This window comes from Coloeus monedula (assembly GCF_965178545.1).
Source record: "Coloeus monedula genome assembly, chromosome: 12".
NCBI classification, from domain to species: Eukaryota; Metazoa; Chordata; class Aves; order Passeriformes; family Corvidae; genus Coloeus; species Coloeus monedula.
In genome coordinates, this window is record NC_138792.1 from 16018725 (window position 1) to 16040348 (window position 21624).

Consider the following 21624-nt stretch of genomic DNA (forward strand, 5'->3'; position numbering starts at 1 on the left):
TAATAAGTAGCCAATTCCAGATCACAGATATTATAAGGGAAAATAAGAGGGCCCAACACTTACTAAGGTCTGTGCAGCTACAGACAAAGAACTGAACACGAGCAGCCACTCCTGAGCCAACCCTCAGCCTTGCAGGGCTCTTCCAGCAGGTGCTTGGGTTTGGGGTGTGAAGGTGCAATAAAAGCAATGTCATGACACAACCATGGTGGGAGCTTTGCTGAGGTCTCAACACACCTGAAGGACCTTTACAGCCTGGTACCCAGCCATGCAGCTCATAAACCTCCTGAGTTTTAGAGTGCTACACCTATACCAGAACTATTCCACCTGCACTGTGAGGAGCTCCATGCACCTTCCAGAACATTTAGGAGCTTTGTTAACATGTGCTAGTTAAAAAGAAGAGAACAAAAAACCTGCCTAAGATGGGTAAAGAAATACAGCTCTTCTCAAACACAAGATCTGTGGGCCTTTTTCACTTTTTTTATCCCCCTCAGAGCAGAAATAGCAAATAGAGGAAGAAAAATAATTTTTTCCTTTGCATTTTCTAAAATTGAATTTTCCCCGTTTCCCACATGCGCTCTCACTGCACCACTTTCTGGCAATACTTCTGTAAGGGGCAAATGCTGCACATTTGTTTCTAATCAGAAGAATTTAATAATATTCCATCAGTGGAGGCAGTTTGCATTTATACTGCCAAACTTCTATTCTTTTTTTTTTTTTTAGAAGAAATGTGAATTCTTGTTGCTAGCCTGAGTAGCTGTGGACATGAACAGCAGCCCAACTGCCTCCCTCTGCAAAAAAAGCTCCCCCCTTGGTACCAGCTGAAATTCTAATCAGAGTTCCCTCACAACACAGATACTGTAGGTGTGCTGTGCTAGTCATTGCTGTTATTATAAATGACATTTCAGGAATTGAAAAAATTGTAGCTTGTCAGTTGAGACCTGTAATCGTTCTCCATTCAGTGAAAGGGTTGAACAGGGCTGCTGGTAAAAGGAGGAAAAATAGATTCCCTTCTCACTAATCTCAGAAAGACACAAGTGGTCTAAATTAACAATTATCTTAGACGTGGAGGGAGATTTGTAATAACTCTGCATTAGAATGAGAGTTAGTGTGTTCTGATGGGAATTTAATAACCCCAATCAGCCCCAGGCTGCCCGGGACACGGGGAGGGGAGCAGGAGTGATCCCTGCACTGTCTGAAAGGAGCCCAGCAAATCCTTGGTGCCACCTGCACTGGCCACTCGTTTAGCAGTGACCACGCTGAGGGTTCAAGGGGCACGTGAAATACCACCTTAGGTGCACCTAAAGCAAGTAGAGGCCATGAGATAAATTGACTCCAGGAACAAAAGCTGTTTAATGTCCTGTGTAGCCCAAGAGGAGGTCCTGTGCCTGGTGCTGTTATTGCAGTCCTAAACAGAAAAGCCATTTTATATAATCCCCTATGATGACTTTCAATTGCTCCCTCAAATGGAATAAATGAGAAGTATGGTTTAAACTTTCAGATGTTTAACTATGTCTTTCTACATACAGCAACATGCTTGTCGCTGTCTGTGCATGAAAAGAGAACTTATGTTCATAATCTAAAGTACAAGTTACATTAGAACTCTCCAAAAATTTTAATACCCTTTCTAGATGATAGCCTATATTAGAAATAAATATTCAGGAATAATTCAGAGTACAAGCAGATAACTATGAGATAAGCAGTGAAGAAAGATAACGGACATGATTAATATTAAAGCTGTTGTAGTGGCCTACTGGGGAGGGGAAAAAAAAAGTAATCAGTGTTAACCATAGACTTGAAACATCATCTTCAAAACCAGACAAAGAAACCTAAACCTCTGTTCCCAACAATATTAATAATTACCAAATATTACAATTTTCTGAGCAGGATCTCAGGCAGTCAAGTTAAGGAGAGCATCCCTTCTCTCCAAACTGCTGCAGCCCCAGCCCTGCTGTCAAAGCAGGTTGAAATCACACTGCCCACTTAGTCAGAAAATCAGAGCTCCCCTTCCTTCACACGAAGCACTTCATCCACTGGTAAGCATTGCAGAAAGTCCAAAGCGCTGTAGGAAGAATGGCTGTGTAATAAAAGTGTAATTGAAATGGCTGCACTGCTGCCTCATTTCATTACTCACACTGGCCTCTGCTTGTTAAATTTTAAGATCTCTTGGGAAACCAGTGCATAATATAACAACACTCCAGAGTGTCAAAACAACCCCTGCTATGATTTATCTCATGCATGACATCAAGGATCTATTTTAAAGTAAAGATTTTACCAGTAAAACAAGACCTTAAACTTTTCCAGTTCCCTGAATTTAAAGAATGTAAACTAAAAATTCTGGGCAAATTTAAGGAATTTCTGCAGTTCCAGTTGTCTTTGCCTTCCTGAAACATTTTGAGTCTCCTTGCTCCTTTGCATCTCCAAAGTCATTTTAAGAAGAAAATCTAATCTGGTTCTCCTGAACAATTAGTATAAGAAAACAAAATTTCACCAAGGAGGCAACTAACAGAAGAAAAACAAACAAATACAAAATCCAATTACAAGCTTAGAAATTCTTTGTTTTAAAGTAATTTTAAAGTTCCATTCAACACACAGGGATTGCAAATACTGGTGGGTGATACACACCGACTTTCCAGGGAAGGATATCTGGATACCCAGCACACCCCTCCTGCCGTGGGTGCTCTCTTGGGCCACCTCCCAGCTGGCCTTTGTCCCATTTGGTGCTTTGAGGTCGCCTTTTGAACTACAGCTTTACTGGCCAGCTCTTCAATAAATAGGCTCTGGCAGGTAACAGAGGCAAAAGGTGCATTCCTGCACCTCCTTGCGAACTTCACCAGCAACTACAATTAAATTGGGAAGACCTTACACCCACAACTACCATCTGAAAAGTTCCTTCTGCCTTGTGCTCCATTGCAGCAGGTAAGGTCACCACAGAGTATTTTGTGTTTTTGTTTCCAGGGACAACCACCCCATGCACAACAACAGTGCCTTTTCTTCATCTGGCCCTAATTTCCCCATAAAATCTGCCACGGCCATGGGATGTTACCTGTAGGAAACACACCATAAAAGTAATTTTGTCTGGGCTTAACTGGCAGTTTTATATTTTGTTCCTTCCACTCCACAGAGAAAGCCTTGACTCCCCTGCAGCCTTGACTAGGAGTCAGTAATAGGCCACATAACACAATATAACTTTTTGCTCTCTGTTCCAGTAGCTCACTGCTGCTCTGGAAGATTGATCATTTCCAGCGGGCTTTTATTCAGAGGCAATTTCTTCTTTGTGCCAGGAAACTGTGGCTAACTCTGAGGTAAACACCCTGCCAGAGGAACTTTCAGAAGAATACTAAAGTAATGATTTAAGCAAGTACGTTTTACACCCACCTGCCCTTGCCTTGTAAAAGGTGACCCAAAGATCAGAGCAGCCTTAGAAAGGACCCAGAGCAGTTTCCCTCCAGGATCGCAGAGCTGCTCTTTTGTTCAGCACAGTCCTGCCACAAGAGCATGCGTCGAAGTCTCAGATGTGTCATGATACCCCCAACACTGCATCTCAGAGGAAAACCAGCAGAGGACACAAATTACAAGGGAGATTAAATCATTTTGAAAAACTCACCAACCATCAAGGTTAGACACATTTTGCTCTTTGTTTTTCTCCCAGCTAGATCTAGTGAGTGAAGCCTTTAAGTGATGACTACTGCTCATCACCCAGCACCACTTGGTTTATTCTAACACAGACTGGTGTAAGAAATGCATTTCCTAGGCAATGACAAGAGGACAGCAGGCTGTTACAGGTAAATTTGGTAACCAGCTCCTTTTCATTCATCCATCAAATGCTGATCATCAGTCCTCAGCCCTTGGGAAGTGGCAGAACCACCAAATAACCCAGTCAGATCAATGCACAAGGAAACAGGCAATTGAAGCCCTGGGTCTCCATGCTGTTAACACACTCCTGCGTTCTCCCTCTTTTCTATATAAATCTAAACAATTTAAACCTTACAGTCTGAAAGATATTGGGGAAATAGAAATCAATGGAAGCTTTGTTATTTTAAGAAAGCAATTCCAAGGAGTCTGATACATTGTCTCCTTAGGACTTCAGTTTGCATTTTTGTGCAATTGTGTGGCAAATCCTTTGGCTGTAGAAGAAAAACAAATAGAAAAGCTGTGTGGCCTTTGAATAAAAGAAAGAAATTAATCAGTTACCTGACTTCCACTTAGCATTAACATTATTGCTTGTTATTTAACTAAAAAAAAAATTCAGCCTTTTATTGTTACAAAACCTCCACCTTTTCTGAACTCTGCAGGTCTGGCAGGGGCATCGACTATAATGATCCAGATCTCAAGGTCAGAAATATAAAGAACTGAGTAAACCAGTAATTTCACACTGTGTAGCAGTCTCCGAGAATACTGGCCCCTGACATATCATGCCATGAAGAAAAACAACAAACTTTCATTTTTGATTTAAAGAGTCTATGTTTACTCAAAGGTGCTTTGCTATCCCCCAAAGTTTCAGAGCAGAATAACCAGCCTTTACCAGTTGTCAACATTTAATAGTCTACACCCCAATGATTGATTTTCTTCAATTGGCTTTTTTTTTCCTCTCCAACTCATGTATTTAGCTTTTAGGTGCAGCAGGTTGACAAGGCATCTATCATGGCTAAACAGACTAATTCAGAAGCATTTATTTTCTGCAGCCCTGTTTGTTTGGTCTTCTGCTGCATTCTTTGTTTTGTACATCCCCACGTACCAGCACAGGTTTGCCCAGTTTCTGCTACAATATCACAAAAACACTGTTCTGTACTTCCCCTTCATTCTGCACCTCTCTCCTGACCGTCCTGACCGCCACCCTTCCCTTCCAAGGGAGTTTGGTTTATTTGGAGAAGGAAGATCATTGAGGAAGAACCTGTATAAGTGTTTTGGTAGTTATTAAAACACATTGAAGATGTACCTGCCTCACCTCATTTTAAAAAAAAAATATCATCTCTCAAGACATTATATAAATGGAATAAAAATTCTCCTGCCCAGAAAGCTGGAAAGTATAACAGGCACCTATTTAAATCATGCTGCCCAATAATTCTGATATCTGAGTGCAAGTGAAAAGCACTACATTAAATGTACACTGTCAGGCACATGCCGAGGTTTCTAAAGAAAAGAGATATCATTGGAAAAAATGGCAGCAACATCTGTTAAGGTCTTTCAGTGAAAACTTATCCCTGAAGACCTGAAGTATGCCTCCCAGAGGGATGAATTAATTCAGCAAAATATACAGCATGAGTTACCTGCAATCCCTTAAACTAGCACAGATGCCTCAGATGTCCCTCACAAAGCTAAGGACTAACTTAAAAATAATAAAAATAATAATTAAAAAAAAAATTAATAATTCTGGGGTGTATTCTGAGCTTCATCTCAGATCGTGGAGACATAGAATACGGAGTTAGAGCCTGCACAGGAACAGCGCAGAGGAGGCAGGAGGAGGGAAATCCTCCAACAGCAATCTTTATCCCTCAGGAAAACTGCACTAGACAATGTTTTTAAGATGTTTCTTAATAGTTAAGCCCCACCTCCTCTCTAGGAAGATAATTAAGTACTGTCTTTCATCTCACTGCTGTTTGGGGAGGGTAGGAGTGATACACTAATTCCTTGAGAACCAGCTGAGTTAAATCAGGCCTGTTTGCAAAAACTAAAATCTGCTAGAGCAAAAGCATCACTAATGGACTTCTAGCTGACAGAATAAATATCACTTGCAAGTAAACTAATATTTGAGGAATATGTGAGGAAAAGCTATTCTACATAAAGGAGAAGTCTCCTTCAATTACTGTCCATCTTGCAGATCCCTAGGAAATTTCCCAGCTCCTTCTTTCAGCTCTCTCTAGGTGGTTCTAGCAGGTGGCTTTATTCCCAATAAATATTGTTTTATCGTCTAGCTGAAGATTTTTTTTTTTTTAATCTTCTAACTGAAGATTTTTTTTCCCCTCAATCAGGATGAGTGCTGTAAAAATACTCGATAGAGAAGTTGCCTGCACAGAGTGTTGGGCATTACAATGGCCAGCAAGAGAGATTCATTCCTTCAAAGGGGAAAGCAGCATTTTTCCATTAAGTGAACTCTTGTCTAATACAGCAGCATATCTCTGCTGCTTAGAGTCTACACAACCCTTGCTATCCATGTTTCCAACCGAGTTGTTTACTTTCTCTCAAATCCTCAGCTTGGCAGAGCTTGTGAACAGCCTGCCACGCTGCTGAGCACAGTGCCACAAATATGAAAGAAAGAAGCAATTCTGAAGGAAGCACATCTGAAAAGAGGAAGATAAAATAGCGATGGCACGATTATTTTTATTTTATCAAGTTGCTGTAAAACTGCCAAGCCCAGAAGCCGAGCATTTTAGCTGTGTTCTGAAAAAAGAAATCCAGCAAACTCTCCCTCTCTCACTGCTTCTCTTTACAATTAAAAAAAAAAAAAAAGTTCAGATGTTTCCAAATCACAACACTTGTAAATCCTGAAATAGAAAGAATGAAAAAGATCATAACGCGTCCTTGTTTTAACCTAAATAGATGAAAATCTGTGTGCTGGGCAGAGATATGAAAGCAGATAAAGAAAAAACAATTAGAATTCAAAAGAACCAAGAGCCTTGTTCTCACTGAGACCCGAGTGCCTCATCCCACCATCTCCTGGGCAGGCTGCACAACAGGGAAATCAAATCAGCACATCTAAAGTGTAAGAATCCACCGTGGATCTTGGACTTGGTGAGCACAGAGATTTCTCCAACCTAACTAATTCTGCAAAATGATCCTTAATATCCAAACATCAAACTTGGAAGGAGAAAATTTTAACATGTACATGACAGAGGAACACTGCAAAGATCAGGTTTTCTTACAGGGAAATAACTTTAGGAATTCAGAGTGTAAAAATGTAAGTATGAAGTATTATCAGATAAAAAACCCAGTATTAGAAGTGTCCCCAAATTGCAAATACTTTGGTAACTTATAATTAATTAATTTGGTAATAGTACTTCAGATTAGGACGACAGTGCCCCGAAAACCTTTAACTGTAAAAAACCACAAGCACCTAGAACTAATCTTGTCCATGGCAATAACTGACTGTGGGCACCCTGGCAGAGGAAGTTTCCACAAATGGTAGCAACTTGAGTATTTAATGTGAATCTTTGCTGAAGAGTGAGAGGAATTTAGAATAAAATCCTGAGGGAGAACAGCAGCACAAAGAGAGGGCATGACAAATAAAACAAAGTGCAATTTCTGCCTCAGTTCATAGTTTACACCAGCTGTACTGCAGATATATAGTGAAATTCAAGGCATTACAAAGTACTGTGGAAATGTATGGATTTACAAACAAAGCAGTGGAATATGCATCTTTTCAGGGATGATGAATTCTCCTACAAACACCAACTGCTGTCAGAGTGTTTGCAACATTAATTCTTTTCTGAGTCTGGGAAACTTCTAGTATCTGTTAGAGTTAGAAAAACAGCACAATGCACAAGAATTAACTGCGGTATTTGGGAAAGCACAAAGGCATTGCAAAACTAAGCCAAAATGGAAAGTCTTGGTGATCACTTTCCAAACTGCAGGTGTTGATCTGCAGCACCAACATCTACTCTCTGGAGCCTGGCACTCTTTCCTAATTGTGTTTTCACTAATTCAACTTAATAAACAACTCAATTAGAACCAGTTTTCAAAATTCCAGCAAAACCCAGTTTGAATTCCTAGCAGCATAGAAGAATGTTGTAGGAGCCTTCCAAATCAATAAGTTCATCCATAGAAAGAATGATATAAACTCCCTTCCATCTTCAAGGCAGAGTTAGCTGCCAAACAAAAATATTTCATTTTCTAAGAAAAGACAAATAGCGTATCATAAAACCTATTTTAAGCACATTTTGAGTTAGCACACAGATTCTGCTGTTCATCTGTGTCCTTCAGTTCAAAGCAGGCAGAATGCAGGCTGGACACGCCATTTCAGTGGCAATTGAGTCCAGGCCATCATTTTTTTTGAGACTCCCTGTAATTTGTCTCCAAATGTGACACTAACTTGTGCTGTTGGACAGTGATAGAGGCAAGCTCAGAGGGACAGAAACAGCTTCAACTCCTGTGGCCTGAAAATCAGTAATGGCTCCTGCTTTGCAGAAATAGGGGACAACATGAAGTTGAAATGGGACAACACAAAGGAAAATAAAAAGAGATCTGGAGGAAGATCTCATTTGTTGAAGTAGTTACAAGAGGGCACGTCTGTGTCCCCACACATTGCACAGACACTTGGATGCAGACCAGGGGACACAGGCAGGGGAGCCTTGTGGCCAGGCTGGACTCTGACATTCCCAGCTCAGCATCTCAATTTGAATCAAAAGCTGTCAGAATAGGCAAAGTCTCCACAGCACTTTTTATTTTTCACTACTTCTCCATTTTGAAATCCCTTTTAGGTAAGAAAACCAATAAAATCTTAGCAAGAAGCCCCGTGCAGCTTTACTGCCCAGTGAACTCATGAGGCACGGCGTGAGGAGTGAGAAATGTCCATTTTACAGGGCAGTGCTGCCCTGGGCTATAAGGACTCGACACAGATACCCTGAGTGGCACAGCAGCCACTGCACCCTCTGAGAGGGTTCCTGTCTCCTTGCAGAAACAAAAACACACTGCAAATGCGCACTCTGATAATCTCCCCTCATATGCCTCGTTATTTATTGGATTCTTTCTCAAAGGCAGATGGAGAGAGCAGGGGTGTTAATCTCATTTGGGATTGAATGAGTCCATAATACCCATTACCATATAGGCACTGGGGCACTGAGTTGGAGCATATCTGCTTTATATGCAACAATTTTCAGCCAAAAAACTAATCAGACCATAAAATATCCTTCAAGAAAAACAACTGATTTCGCAGATGAGGAGCTGCCTGAGAGGGCGAGCGAGCCAGCAACCCAGAGCCACCATCTCCACTACAGACACAGAACAATAATCATATAACTTAATGGACTGGTGAAATCCTACAGTTCAGTTAACTAAACTCAGTCAAAATCTCTTTTCGGCACCGAAGATGTACGAGAGAGTTTGGGTGTGCACTGGGAGCCCTGATGGCATTGGTGAATCATTTGTCCCCCAGCACTGGGTTTTGGCCTTCATCCTTTGTGACCAATAGTAAAATATTCAGTGTTACAGAATCACAGCTGTGGAGAACCTCTGCAGGTGAAGACCTCACACAATGAACCGAGTGCCTACTCCTGCAGACAAGACTTTATGGCTGTGGTTGCTATCCAGAAAGAAAAAAAAACTGTGTTGCTAATTCACCAGGAATTAAGACATAATGTTCTTACAAACACTGGAAAAGTTTACACTAAAAAAAAAAAAAAAAAAGCAATCAACCAAACAAAAACACCACCACCAATAAAAGATGGTTACAAGTCTCCTAAAAACAGTGCGGGAAAGAAAACCTCAGGAGACCAACTGAGAGTTGAAAGCCCAAAGCTTCCAGAAGCTTTCCCTGAAACACTCTCCATGCAAAGGTCCACACAGGAGCCAATACCATTTTTAAGACTTAAAACACAACACCAGAGAGATTTTATGTTCATGCTTTGCAAAGGCTTTTCGGGCTGCTCCTCTCACTCCCAGATGCATAAATCCCTACACTGGTGGGGCAGTGAAGAGGGTGGATCTGCTGCTGTGCACGGCCCCTGCCTCCCTTTGCAGCTGCCAGTGACAGCCAAGTGGACACTGGAAAATGGACACCTCAATGAATCACAGCTCATTTATGTTTTCCATTTCAAGATTTATGCATGTTGAGCACAGCTCAGAGCAAGGAAGTTACAGTCCAATGCAACTTAATGATTTTGATACTCAGGGCTTTCTCCTAAATAACGAGGATGTCTCTGCTCCCTCGCCAAAAGGGGGTGATGGCAGAGAAATGCTGTGGGGAGGAAAGTCATTCCAAGCATCCCCATGGATAACTGAGCACCTCACAGATCTTATCTACATTTTCTGAAAGCAGGCCCGTGTGATTTACTCAGACACTGACAGGACTCCGTGCATCTCCCAGGATGAAGGAGTAGCTGTCTACCTGCCCTTTTTAAACAATGTCATTGGATGTTTCACTGCTGAATGCCCATCTCCTCCAACTCAGTGTGAGAAAAAGGAGGATAAATCCCCTGCCTGCTCTGAGCAGCACAGCTCCCTCCTGCAGCCCCAGCCTGATGCACACTGACAGGAGCTTTCTGGGGTTACCTGTTTTCATGCACACTGGGCTGAGTGTCCAAGGGATGCTCTACACCTGAGCTGCCTGCTCCTCCTACCAATTCTTTCCTCTTTACACTGCTGTTCGAGTCTGTAACAGCAACACTGACATGTCAGAAGCAAGAGGAAAGAAAAGATTTAACAGTGTGAGCCAAAGGAATTAGGCAGACAACACTGCTGTCACCGAGCACAAAAAAGAAAAAGACATTCTACAAGGGGAATGACTTAGAAACCATTTAAATATTTCAAGGTAGTGAGGACCTGAAGCCTTTGCTGTGGGCTAATTTTCCATTGAGCAGTTTTGACGTCTGGGCTGTGGGAGCACACGGAGCAGTCTGACAGAGATGAGCACACCGAGCTCCTGTCGCCGGAGATGCGGCCCCGGGAGCGCCGGCTGCTGCCGGACCGAGCACTCCACGGGGACTGTCTGGGGAGGCCTGGCTGCTGTTAATTAACTCGTGAGAGAACTCTATATTGGCTCAAATTGAGTGGGTTTTTATCATAGAATCACGGGCCGGTCTGCAAAACAGACAGATAAACTTAAATGAAATGGGAATTCTTTTCTGCTTTTGTAATCGTCTCCCCTGCTGAAATCAATAGCAAATTCAGTGCTCACAGCTCTGAGAGCCTGCTTCTTTTTGTCCTTATTTTGTCTGAGTGACTTTTCAGCTACATCAGCGACTAACCTCCAGTGTCTGTGCACTATGGCAAAACTGGATCTTTACAAAAATATACAATATTTTTTTTCAAGTCTGTCTGAAATCCTACTAGATTAATAAAAATAGAGTTCTTCCAGTCGGCCAGGTAATCTCAGCAACCCTGCTCCACTGCAAAGTCTTGATTCAATTAGAAGTAAGATTTTATTTGCAAACATCTTGTAATTACTTTTTTTATTTTACAGTTGAATACTCCCAGTGGCCTACTACAGGCTGATATACTGGTTTATATGTGGTGAGTTGGTGGTGTTCTATTCCATATTAATGGCAATCAGGGAAAACTATCAACAGGCAAGAAATTGTTAGTGCCCCTTTCCACTGAGTTACCTTCCAGCCCTGTAACCTGATTTCTGGATACATTATTTGTTCAGGAGATCAGGAATAATTAATGTGGGGTTTTTTCTCTTAAGTTTCTTAATAAAATGTTGTTTCATAGCTGCAGATACTCAGATCGGGCCAAACCAACTGTCTGCTTTCAGTTGGCTTCAAGCTTGTGAGGCCTCCATTTGAAGAGATAAAGTATCAGGTTTTAAGACTGGAGTGCTCAAAACAGTTCAGATATTTATGCAGATGATTCTAATTGCATTTAGAACCCTCACACCTTCTACTCTGATATGGTCTTTTAGTACTGGGGGGTTTTTTTGGGTTTTTTTGTTTGTTTGTTTGGTTTGGGTTTTTTTTGTTGTTGTTGTTGTTGGTTTTTTTGGTTTTGTTTTTTTTTTTTTTAATTTACCGAGTCTTTTGTGTTAGCACTCAGGATTACAATTGAAGTTCCATTAAATAAGAAATATATTCAAGGAATGTTTGAATTTACTAAGGCACCAAATAAAATGGGAATATTTTGAGCACAAAAACTCTAAATACTGAATATAACCTGGGTGTGAATAAACTGTAAAAATCTGTTTAGGTGGCTAGTTTGTGTTGAAGACACCAAACCAGGAATAAAGCTTTGTTTTCATTCTGACTTTGCTTTTGAGCCCTAAAGGCTCAAGCTGTGACCTAAGAAAACAGAGCACACCAGGACTCCATGAAAAATAATTCAATACCCATGAACTGTAGGAACAAAATACACACAGAATTCTTATTAATTGCCTCTCTTTAAATAGTTAATCACAGTTGCTAATATTTATTCCTAATTTAGAACACTCTTTTTATAATTAAAAAAAGCAAACAAAAAAACAACCTATTTTAATCTTGAGTGTTTTTAAAGCCAAGATCAAACCATGAGCCATATTGCAATATATCTCACTTGTCAATGAAATGAGTGCCTAAATAAGTACCTTCAAGCATATGTATCAGAAGCAGAGTAGCAAATGTGGTTGGATTATATTTATTTACTTATATTTATTATTGGCAGCTTTTTGCCTGTGAGCAGGAGGTGGACTCACTCCAACCCTTCCCAGCACGGTGGGTGAGGGGAACAAGGTGAATTGCCAACTCCCCTAATAAGACATCTCTGTCAGAGGGTGCTTGGAGACTTTTCTCTCCAGAAATACTCAGGGGAAAGCCTGGCTGCAGATTAGGGTTCGAAACCATGAAAAGAACAAAAAGTGCTGCATATGGCTCTGCCTGCATCGCCGGGCATTTGGAGGGAACGAGAATTACATGACTTGATTTACTTTACAAAAACTGATTAGTAAAACCCCCTGTGGATTTCTTAACTATACTGTGGAGGGATATAAGATTAGTGTAGCAATTCCCATCATCAAACGTATTTACTGCTAAAATATTGGATTAGTGATGTTGTTATCCACTGTTCCAAGATTATAAAGTGATTCTTTAAAATTGAGCAAAAAAAAAAAAAAAACCCCTACGCTCTATCATTTGTAATTAGATTTGAGTCTGAGTGGTTTTGCCTTTCCAGAAAAAGTAATTTTGCTTTAAAAAACCCAAAATGGACTGTACTCTGCACATAAATAAAGAGAAAATAAAACTTTAGATTTGGAAGAATCCTCTTCTGCTTTTGAGAGACAAATGGTTGCATTTTGTCTGTATCTTACTGCTCCTGGTTGTGATGCTCGGTGCTGTGGAATGCCCCACCTTTACACCAGCTGGTAATAAAGCCCTGTTGGTGTGAGATATGGCTTATTGTAACACACATGAGTGTGCAAATCATCATCCTCAGACACTCAACCCTCCCAGAGAACTTGGAGGAGAAGGTAATCATTGTCTCAGTTTCCACTGACAGCGTGAACTGTGAAGGAGGAAGAGCATGAGGAGAGGGGATAAATTAATGTGTTCATTAAAGTAATTATGCTACATTTGGGCCAGGAAGATTAATGCATCTGTATCCTGGCTTTTTAGCCATTATCTTCAGTGACTAAAAGCACTTGGAGTTCTTACAATTAATAAACAAATAAAAAGCTACAGCACTAACACCACCTTCTCACATTTTATCCTGTTGAACACCTCTAGGAACCACTTGTATGAAGTGTTTCAGGGAGACACATAATAGACAGGAATGTAGGAGTCACCGAAAGAAAAATCAAATCAGAAATACTCTGCAACTGAAGAGTGGGAGTTTTGTTGTACCTGTCATGCTGGCAAATTTGCCACTACTGCAGTTTAAACTTAATCCTTTTCTTATTGTGGTAAATCCCTATTGTCTCTTTCTAGATTCATCTTCCCAGCAATGATAGAATCAGAGTTTTTAAGGTGGGAGAAGCCCTCTAAGATCATTGTGCCCAACCATTGACCCGGCACTGCTGTGGTCACCACTGAACCGTGTCCCCAGGTGCCACATCCACACACCTTTCAAACACCTCCAGACATGGTGATTCCACCATCTCCCTGCGCAGCCTAACCCCAGTGTTTTCAGTGAAGAAGTATTTCCTGCCATCTCATCTAAACCTTGGCAAACCTTTAGGCCATTTCCTCTCATCAGTCAGTTGTTACCTGGGAGAAGAAAACAACCCCCTCCTCACCAGAGTCTGGGAGAAACAATTTGTTTCTCATTCAGAATCATGGTAATCAATATTATTTCGTGCCACTGCCCCACAAAATTCAGCATCAGCAACATCAAAAATTTAAACAATCACAGATGACTTTGATTTTAAATTGTCCTGTTTATAATGGACTGTAAATATACAGACTATAAATACATAATCTTAACCGCAGTAGCTCTGAGCAGCCTTGACAGGGTTTATCAGCTAAATGTTTAATCAGGCAAAGCAGCAAAAAACATAACCACAGGAATACATGGTATTTAGCATTTAAATAAAGCTTGTAAACCAATGACAAGTCTATTTGGGCAACTACTCCCACACATGTTCCTTATCTGCAAAGGTCTTGTCCCAAATTTATTGGAACGAGTCTCTCATACTTTATTTTCCAGGCAGTAACATCAGTTTCCATTCACTGAGTTAACGGGAAAAGATGCAGAAAACTACAAGTTAAAAGGCACAGCCATGAAAAAAATTCCCACAATGTCAATGCCACACTGCTCTGTGAACTTATTAAACAACAGCCAAAAACGCCTAAAAACCAAAACTGTAAAATCAAGAACAAAAACACCACCACACAGAAGAAGAAATGAGCCTGACAAAGTGCTACAGCTCTTCTTTTTTTGTCTAATTGTGACCTGGCTGCTTCCAAGATCAAACCTTGAGCAAAGAAGGCAAGTGAGAGCCACGGCAGCACAAATGCCTCCCTCCCTGGGCACACAGAGCTCCGTTCCTTGTTTCCCCAGACTGTAACCTCTGTGTGAAATTGCCCTGCTGCTAATGGGTACCAGCTTCTCCCCTCCTGATACCGGGGCCAGATGTGGTTCTTTCTGCTCCACTGCCCGCTTGGCCCTGCACACCAACCGTGCTCTTGGCTCTTTCACTCTCTCTGCTGACAGAGCACATCCCACAGCAGCTCTCAGCACTGAGCAGCTCTGAGCAGCCCAAGCACACACAATGATTTTTTATTGTTATTATTAAGTAGACAGAAGCAGTGAGCCTCTCCCTTGTGTGCAGGAGTCAAAAAACTTTCAGGGAGATAACACCTTTTTGTACAGAGGAATTGGCTTTACTCGTGGTTCATTCCAGCAGCTTTTAAATACATTTCTCCTCCTTTTAGAGCTGGGAACCATTTGCTTTATGAGCACCATTTGGATCATTTGCCTGTTACTCATAAAACAGACAAAGCTTTTATCCATGCCATGAATTTTTACTCACTTTATACAAAATACCTAAGGAGGGATTTGCAGTGGCCAGAATTACATCGATGAAAGAATTAACAACAAATTTAATTTTCTGCTACAATAATGGTTCCAGCAGTTTTTGATTTTGTTGATTACATTTCTCTTCTCCAAGAAATAAAAAACATATTAGTAGTAGCTTCTTTGTATGTATTTGTTTGTAAAACCAGACTTTGTAAAAATTGAAAATAAATAGGAATGACAAAAATATTTTATGAATTTGAATCTTTGCGGTTATTAAGTAAAGCTGTGGCAAATGCAGCTTTCAGAAGCAATCAAACACCACGGTGATGGTCTGAATGCTCAGCAAGAACGATGGTTCCCATCAGCACTGGGACAGTGCAACAGAATATTTCTTTGACAGGACTGCTGGCAACAGTCACACAAACCACCAAGGAAAAGTGCCTGCAAAATTCACCTCTGTCACCCACGTTGTTCATGCACCAGTGCCCCACTAAATGACAGTCACAGGATCAAACTGCTTCAACAATTCCTCTCTCAACTCGGAAGCCAAAATTCTCTCTCCTATGCCAAAAACCCAAAACCCAGCCCCAGCTCCAAGCTCCTGCTCACACTGTAGGTGTGAGGAAACAGGAGGAGCCCATCAGCCCTCCCTCAATGCTCCATCAGCTGTACAGGAACTGCTGGAACCAGACACTTCCCTCCAGTTTGTTCCTGCACATGAAGAGTTAATGTCTGCTGTTGACTGAGGACCACAGCAAGCCCCTGCAGGACTGCACATAAACATCATTGATTGCGGACACAGATCGATGAGGCTTAACTATGGTGATTAGCAGCTGCCTGGATGGAGGATTTGGGAGGTTTGGCCATGCAGGGGCTGGAGACAGGACACACACACTGCACCTGGGAGCCTCTTATCTGGGAAAGAGGGAAAATCCTGTGCTTTGGAGAGCAGCAGCTGGGGGACTTCCCTGCAACACCAGGCTTGCAGATTTGCAGATAGCCATCTCCTCTCTGCATGCACAAATATAAACACCACATATCTGTGACTGCAGGGAGGAATTTATCAGTTGAGAGCTTGTATATTTTAATCAGCTCTATAGATTGGCCCATGGAAGCCTGCACATTGCACCTTATAAAGGAAATTGCACTCAGGCATGAGCAGAGCTAGCAGGAGAAGAGGTGTGAGGTTTTTTCATTTCTACTTCTAAATTCCTATGCTTATTTGCCACAAGCTTCAGGAGTAAAGAGGCCTCTAGAACAAACCCAACTTCTAAAATTTCATATTTGCATGCTTCTTTTGTTCCCTCACATCACTTCTGAAGCCACATATTCCACGTGCAGTACACTACCCTAATACACAGGGAATAAACAGCAAAAATGGCTCTGAACTCCTGCACATAAAACATTTATAATAAAAAATTTGCTCAAGTAACTACAAAGGCCAAAACATTCAAACCCACTCTGTGTTAAGAAAGATTTCATACTAATATCCACATTTCTTTATCCCTTCTTGCAAGATTAGTTATTGCTTCATTCTTAACCAGTTAAGTCCTCATGAAGCAAAAGGTTGATCTCTCAAACCTTCCTCTCAAAACAACAAACTTCCACCACTTCATTTCTACGCCAGTTTATTGTTGCTCCCAGTTTATTGACACACCAATAAAACCACCAAAGTAGTTCTGTTCTGTTGAGTTGTGCAAAGTTTTTAAGCCCATATGAAGTACAAACTGAAGGCAAGATAATGCCAGCATTTCTCCCTTAAAAAGAAGCTCAGACTTCAACTGAAGGGGCACCACCAATAGTCTGGGCAGCCAAAAACCCAAACAAATCATTTGGACATAAATAGAAGAACCACAGCTGCAGCATTTCTTTGCAGGTTATTTCCATGAATACTTACAGAAACCACCATTACAGAAAACTAGTTACCAGAAAAGTTGTTCCAGCCTACCTGTGGCTGAGTCCAGGGCTCCAAGGTTGTTTCTTTCAAAGGAGTTTGTGGCCTTCCCACTTCCTTTGTGTGCTTTTAGGAGAGAAAATACGTGTCAATGATTATGTTAGCATTCAGCATTAATTTCCTTTAAGGGAATTAAACAGGTACAAAATCCATACAATAATGTATCAATGTGTCAGGACTGCACACATTTGGAGTAGGTTTTAGGGAACTTTTTTTTTTTCAGCTAAGTAACTTATATAGAGTTGCTCTATCTTTCAAGGTGTGGGCATACACACCTTCATCTGTGTGTCCAGATAAAAAGTTCAGACAAAAATATGAAATTATTTGCCTCCAGAGTAGAGTTCAGCAGCAGAAATTCAGAGGGAACTCAGCTCTGGTTTCTCTGTCGTTTCCTGCCCAGGCTGTGTTATGCTCACTGTAACTTAAATGGATGAATCAAAAGGAATTTTATGGAAAACTCTTTTAAAGGCTGCTTCATTTGGTTGTGGAGCCATGTTTTCAGACGAGAGCCCTTGTCTTTCCTTAATGTTCTTCAGAGCTGGAGCCAGGACACAGAGCAGTTAAAGGCTTTCTGTCTCCTTGACTTCCCACTACTTGCAATATTTTAAGAACGACCACCCCAAATGAAAAATCCGTATAATCAAATAGATTAACGTGGTCTTCAAAGAAGAAGACTTCTGATCCTTCACACTTTGTTTTTTAACAATATCAAAACATCCTGCAATTACTTGTTAATGACTGTAATCACCCTGCTTCAATCATAAATGTGTAAGATATTTGGTCACTGGGATTGAGCATTGAATAGGATGGTGGCTCCTTTTAATTTTCACCACATGTGTTTCCAGTGAGGGAACTTTACACATTGCTGTAAAGGATACAAGTCTCATATTTCCTTTATCCCTAAATTTTTGTTCTGTCGTAAAACAGAAACAGTGGCATTCACAAGAGGGGAAAAAAAAAAAAAAAATCCTAAATTCCTCTGCTGAAATACTTTTTAAGTAGTACCAGGATTCTTCTCCTCCTGAAATACATCCCTAATATCCTACCCTTTGAACACTGCCTTTGACAATGTCTAATACAAATATCATATTATCCAGGTCTCACATCAGAGTGATCTAAATGTCCATGGAGACTTCAAGGATTGATAAAGAAAAGGAGAGATATGCCATTGGATTTTCTGTCACTCACAACAAACTGTGGCTGCTTAAAAGGAAGCATTGTTTTTTTAATACAGAATTTGTGGGCAATTTCAGTTTGCATGGAGCATTCACAGGGCTTCTTTCAAAAAAAAAAAACCCTTATTAAATGGCAGTTGTGTTTTGGCAGGTTGGATTGCCTGTAATAATAGATTACAGGCAACAATTTTTACCATTTTTTGTTATCTTATTTTTTGGGGTAGCAATGGAATATGATTCATTCTTGAAATAGAACAATAAGTGCATTTCAAAAGAAAGAAGAAATAACCACAGATTTAGTGAATGCTAAACAGAGTTAAAATAAATGCATCTGGAAAGGGAAGGTTGTGTTTTTCATGTGTTCAAAAGCAAATGCTTTCTACCTTATAATCTTGCTTTAATCATCAGCCGTCAAAGGGACCCAAACACACAATGAAAATTATTAAACATATCAATTGTGGTGCTAAGATACCATAATAATTCCACATGGGATAGCCTGCCAGGAACTGACATTAAAAATCACACTATTTCTTGAGAAATAGTTTTTCTTGGCATTTCACACCAGTTTTTTTATACAACATTTGTCCACTCAGAGAGCCAAGAGAAAAATGAATAAACAAGTGTATGATTATATGAAGAAAACAGAGGCAAAAGTACACTTAGGTGCAACGACACAAAAGTGTTTGAGTAACACTGGAAACCACATTCCAAATCTCAGATATGGCTTAATGAAGCCCCAAAGAACTTCATGATGAATTTTCTTTAGCCTCCTTTACTTCCTGAAATTCCCCCTACCTTGCACCTAAAGAGACCCTTTCACCCCACTCTGAAGATAAACACCAGGAAACGGGGACAACACACAGGAAGAGTGGAAAGAAGCAGCCTGCAGGGTAGCTGCTGGTCAGTCAGCAGGCTGCTCCTGGAGCACAGGGAAGGAGGACAAAAGCAAGCAGTAGCTCCTTCATCCCTACAGACTTTCCTCACATGGGAAACATCTCTGTGCCTCTCACTCCAGCTGTGCACTGCTGTTCCAGAACTCCAGAAATGAAAGGCCCTACACGCAGATCTGCTTTGCCACGGAGAACCCGGGAGGGTATTTGTATGATCCCTTTCCAGCATGGACAAACACCTTCTACACGAGCTGTGAACCCACAGAGGACAGCTGACACCGGCCCAGTGCCTGCACCAGTGACAAGAGGCAAATCCTCTGCAGCTCCAGCGTGGCAGCTGCACCCCTCCACGTGTGAAACCTGCTCTGAGCTACCTGCTACTGCAGCAGCTGCACCTGGAGTACAGAGAGAGCTCCTTACTCAGCCCTTGCTGAGATACACACACACTGCTAATGGATCACACCAGCAGCACTTATACACAAGTTCTCTTTTCTCTGCTATAAAGAAGGATGTAGTAATGAGAGAATCATCCCAGGAGCTTCTTCCTTCCAGCACGGATAAAGAAGCTCTTACTAAAACTGGGAAGTCTCTGGAAGCCTTTATACCCTCATTTTGCTTGGGGCATCTTCCTGCAGCCTTCTGCAGCTTCCCCAGTTCCTCTGAAGGAACAATAGACTGCACCCACAGTCTTTTTGTTTATGTTCCCTCCACTTCTTCAATTTGACATTTAAGTTTCACACATAGAAGAAAACTGTGCTCATAATGAGATAAAGATGGAATGATTTCAACTTGGATATTACATTATGGTTCCAGCAGTGCCATTAGAGCTCCCTCAGCCCTTGTACATGCAACCAATTACAATTTCTCCAGCAGGCAGGCCTGACTGGTGGAATAAATGAGGTTCTTTCCATGTCTGACGAGCCACCTGTCACTGCTGTAACAGCCAACTGCTGTTCCACGAGCATGGGGCATACCTGGGCAGCTGATTCTGCTCCTACAGCTCATCCAGCTCCTCCTGACATCTCCTCCTCTGCCAGAGCTGAGGGAGACACGTTTTGCTCTAAATCCTTACCTGACACTCTGTGTCACTGCTGTGGTACAGGCAGCGAGCGAGGCAAAAAAAAACCAAGGAACCACATAAAATCTTGCTGGCTCTAAAAGTTTCCTTTATCTCTGTGATCCCTTTTGTCCACTGGGAAATGCAGTAATTTTGACTGTTCCCCAAGGCCAGGCACTCCTGTCTACATCAAGTCCAATTTTCAGGTATTTTCAACATGAAAAAAGTTTTGGTTTGCTGAGCCATCATACAGCCAGTCCCATCAGTCTTCCACCTGACCACCTAGAAATTACCCTGATCAATGGGGTTAGCAATCAATAAAGTCCAGCATAATAACCAGGTAGTAAAAAGACTGTGCGCAAAATATTTTGCTGATATTTGGAATTTTCTGTCTGGTTGTAACAGCAAAAGAAAGCTTTAATATTTAATCAAAGCAGTTATTAAATTTTTTTTTAGGGGAAAATGAAACTTATCATGAATATTTCCTGTTGTTTATTAGGAGCAATAAGTTAACAAACATATAATTATTTGTGACAACTTGACAGGTAATATCCAGGCTTCCAAAACCTACCAGAGAAAATTAACTGTAAACCAGATTTTAAAGGTTATGAAAGGCAGTGTTTTGAGTCAGGTATCATTTTTGTCTTTAACGGAATGCTGGATCTGGATGCTTCAGAGTGGTCCTCACTCTGAAACATGAGGGGAGATCTTTGGTGCATCTGAGATAATTCAAACTGATTAGCTTTCATTCTAATACTAAATACTGGATTTGTTCAGCGGGATAGATGCTACCTCCATTCCATCCTGCTTCTCTGTTGACAAGTTTTTGCTTTTCTTCAAAGCAAATCTGGACTTTATTAAGAGTTAAAAAGGAGAAACAAGAAGTTACAACACTACAACCTTGGTTTACCTATTCTGATTTCTGGAAAAGCCCTAGAATTACCTAGGCAGACTCTACCACCGTAATTCTAATGGTTATTGATTGAGAAGCAAAAGCAGATTGAAATTCCAAGATAATACCATGCATTTTTCTCTGGCGCCGTAGGAAACTGCTACGGCAGCATTAAAATTGTCTGACTCCAAGCGTCCCACTCCTGCACTTCACAGGAAAGGGAAAAAAACCCCAAAACTTTCTGAAACAATCTTAAAACTGAAAACGTACACAGCTTGAAGTGAAATTTAGGAAACAAACAGCAAAAGAGATTTGGTAAGTTGTACATCAGCCGTGTTTACATTATCATAATATAGTTGGGATTGCAAATGTTTATCTATTTGGGGCAACTTCTGACTGCCAAAAGCTACATTTTTAGACAGGAAGTGAGCTCTTTACTATTTTCCTGTCCCACATTTTAATCAGGAAATCGGGTATACTGATTTTACTGTCCAGGCAGAATGTCTTTGCACTGAGACACAGGAACCCTGGAAGCCCGAGGAGGAGATTATCTCCATTAACAATGCCTCCCTCTTGCCTCT

At 41.0% G+C, this 21624-nt stretch overlaps 1 protein-coding gene across 1 annotated transcript in view; it reads right to left on the reverse strand.

Annotated features, from left to right (window-relative positions):
* The window catches only part of PCDH11X (protocadherin 11 X-linked), a gene marked incomplete at both ends in the record, with an annotated part of 390090 nt that overhangs the window by 216466 nt on the left and 152000 nt on the right, over window positions 1–21624 (reverse strand). The window contains one exon of the mRNA XM_082289139.1: window positions 17024–17095. Coding sequence (XP_082145265.1) covers window positions 17024–17095 — 72 coding nt within the window. The remainder of the gene's footprint in view (window positions 1–17023; window positions 17096–21624) is intronic.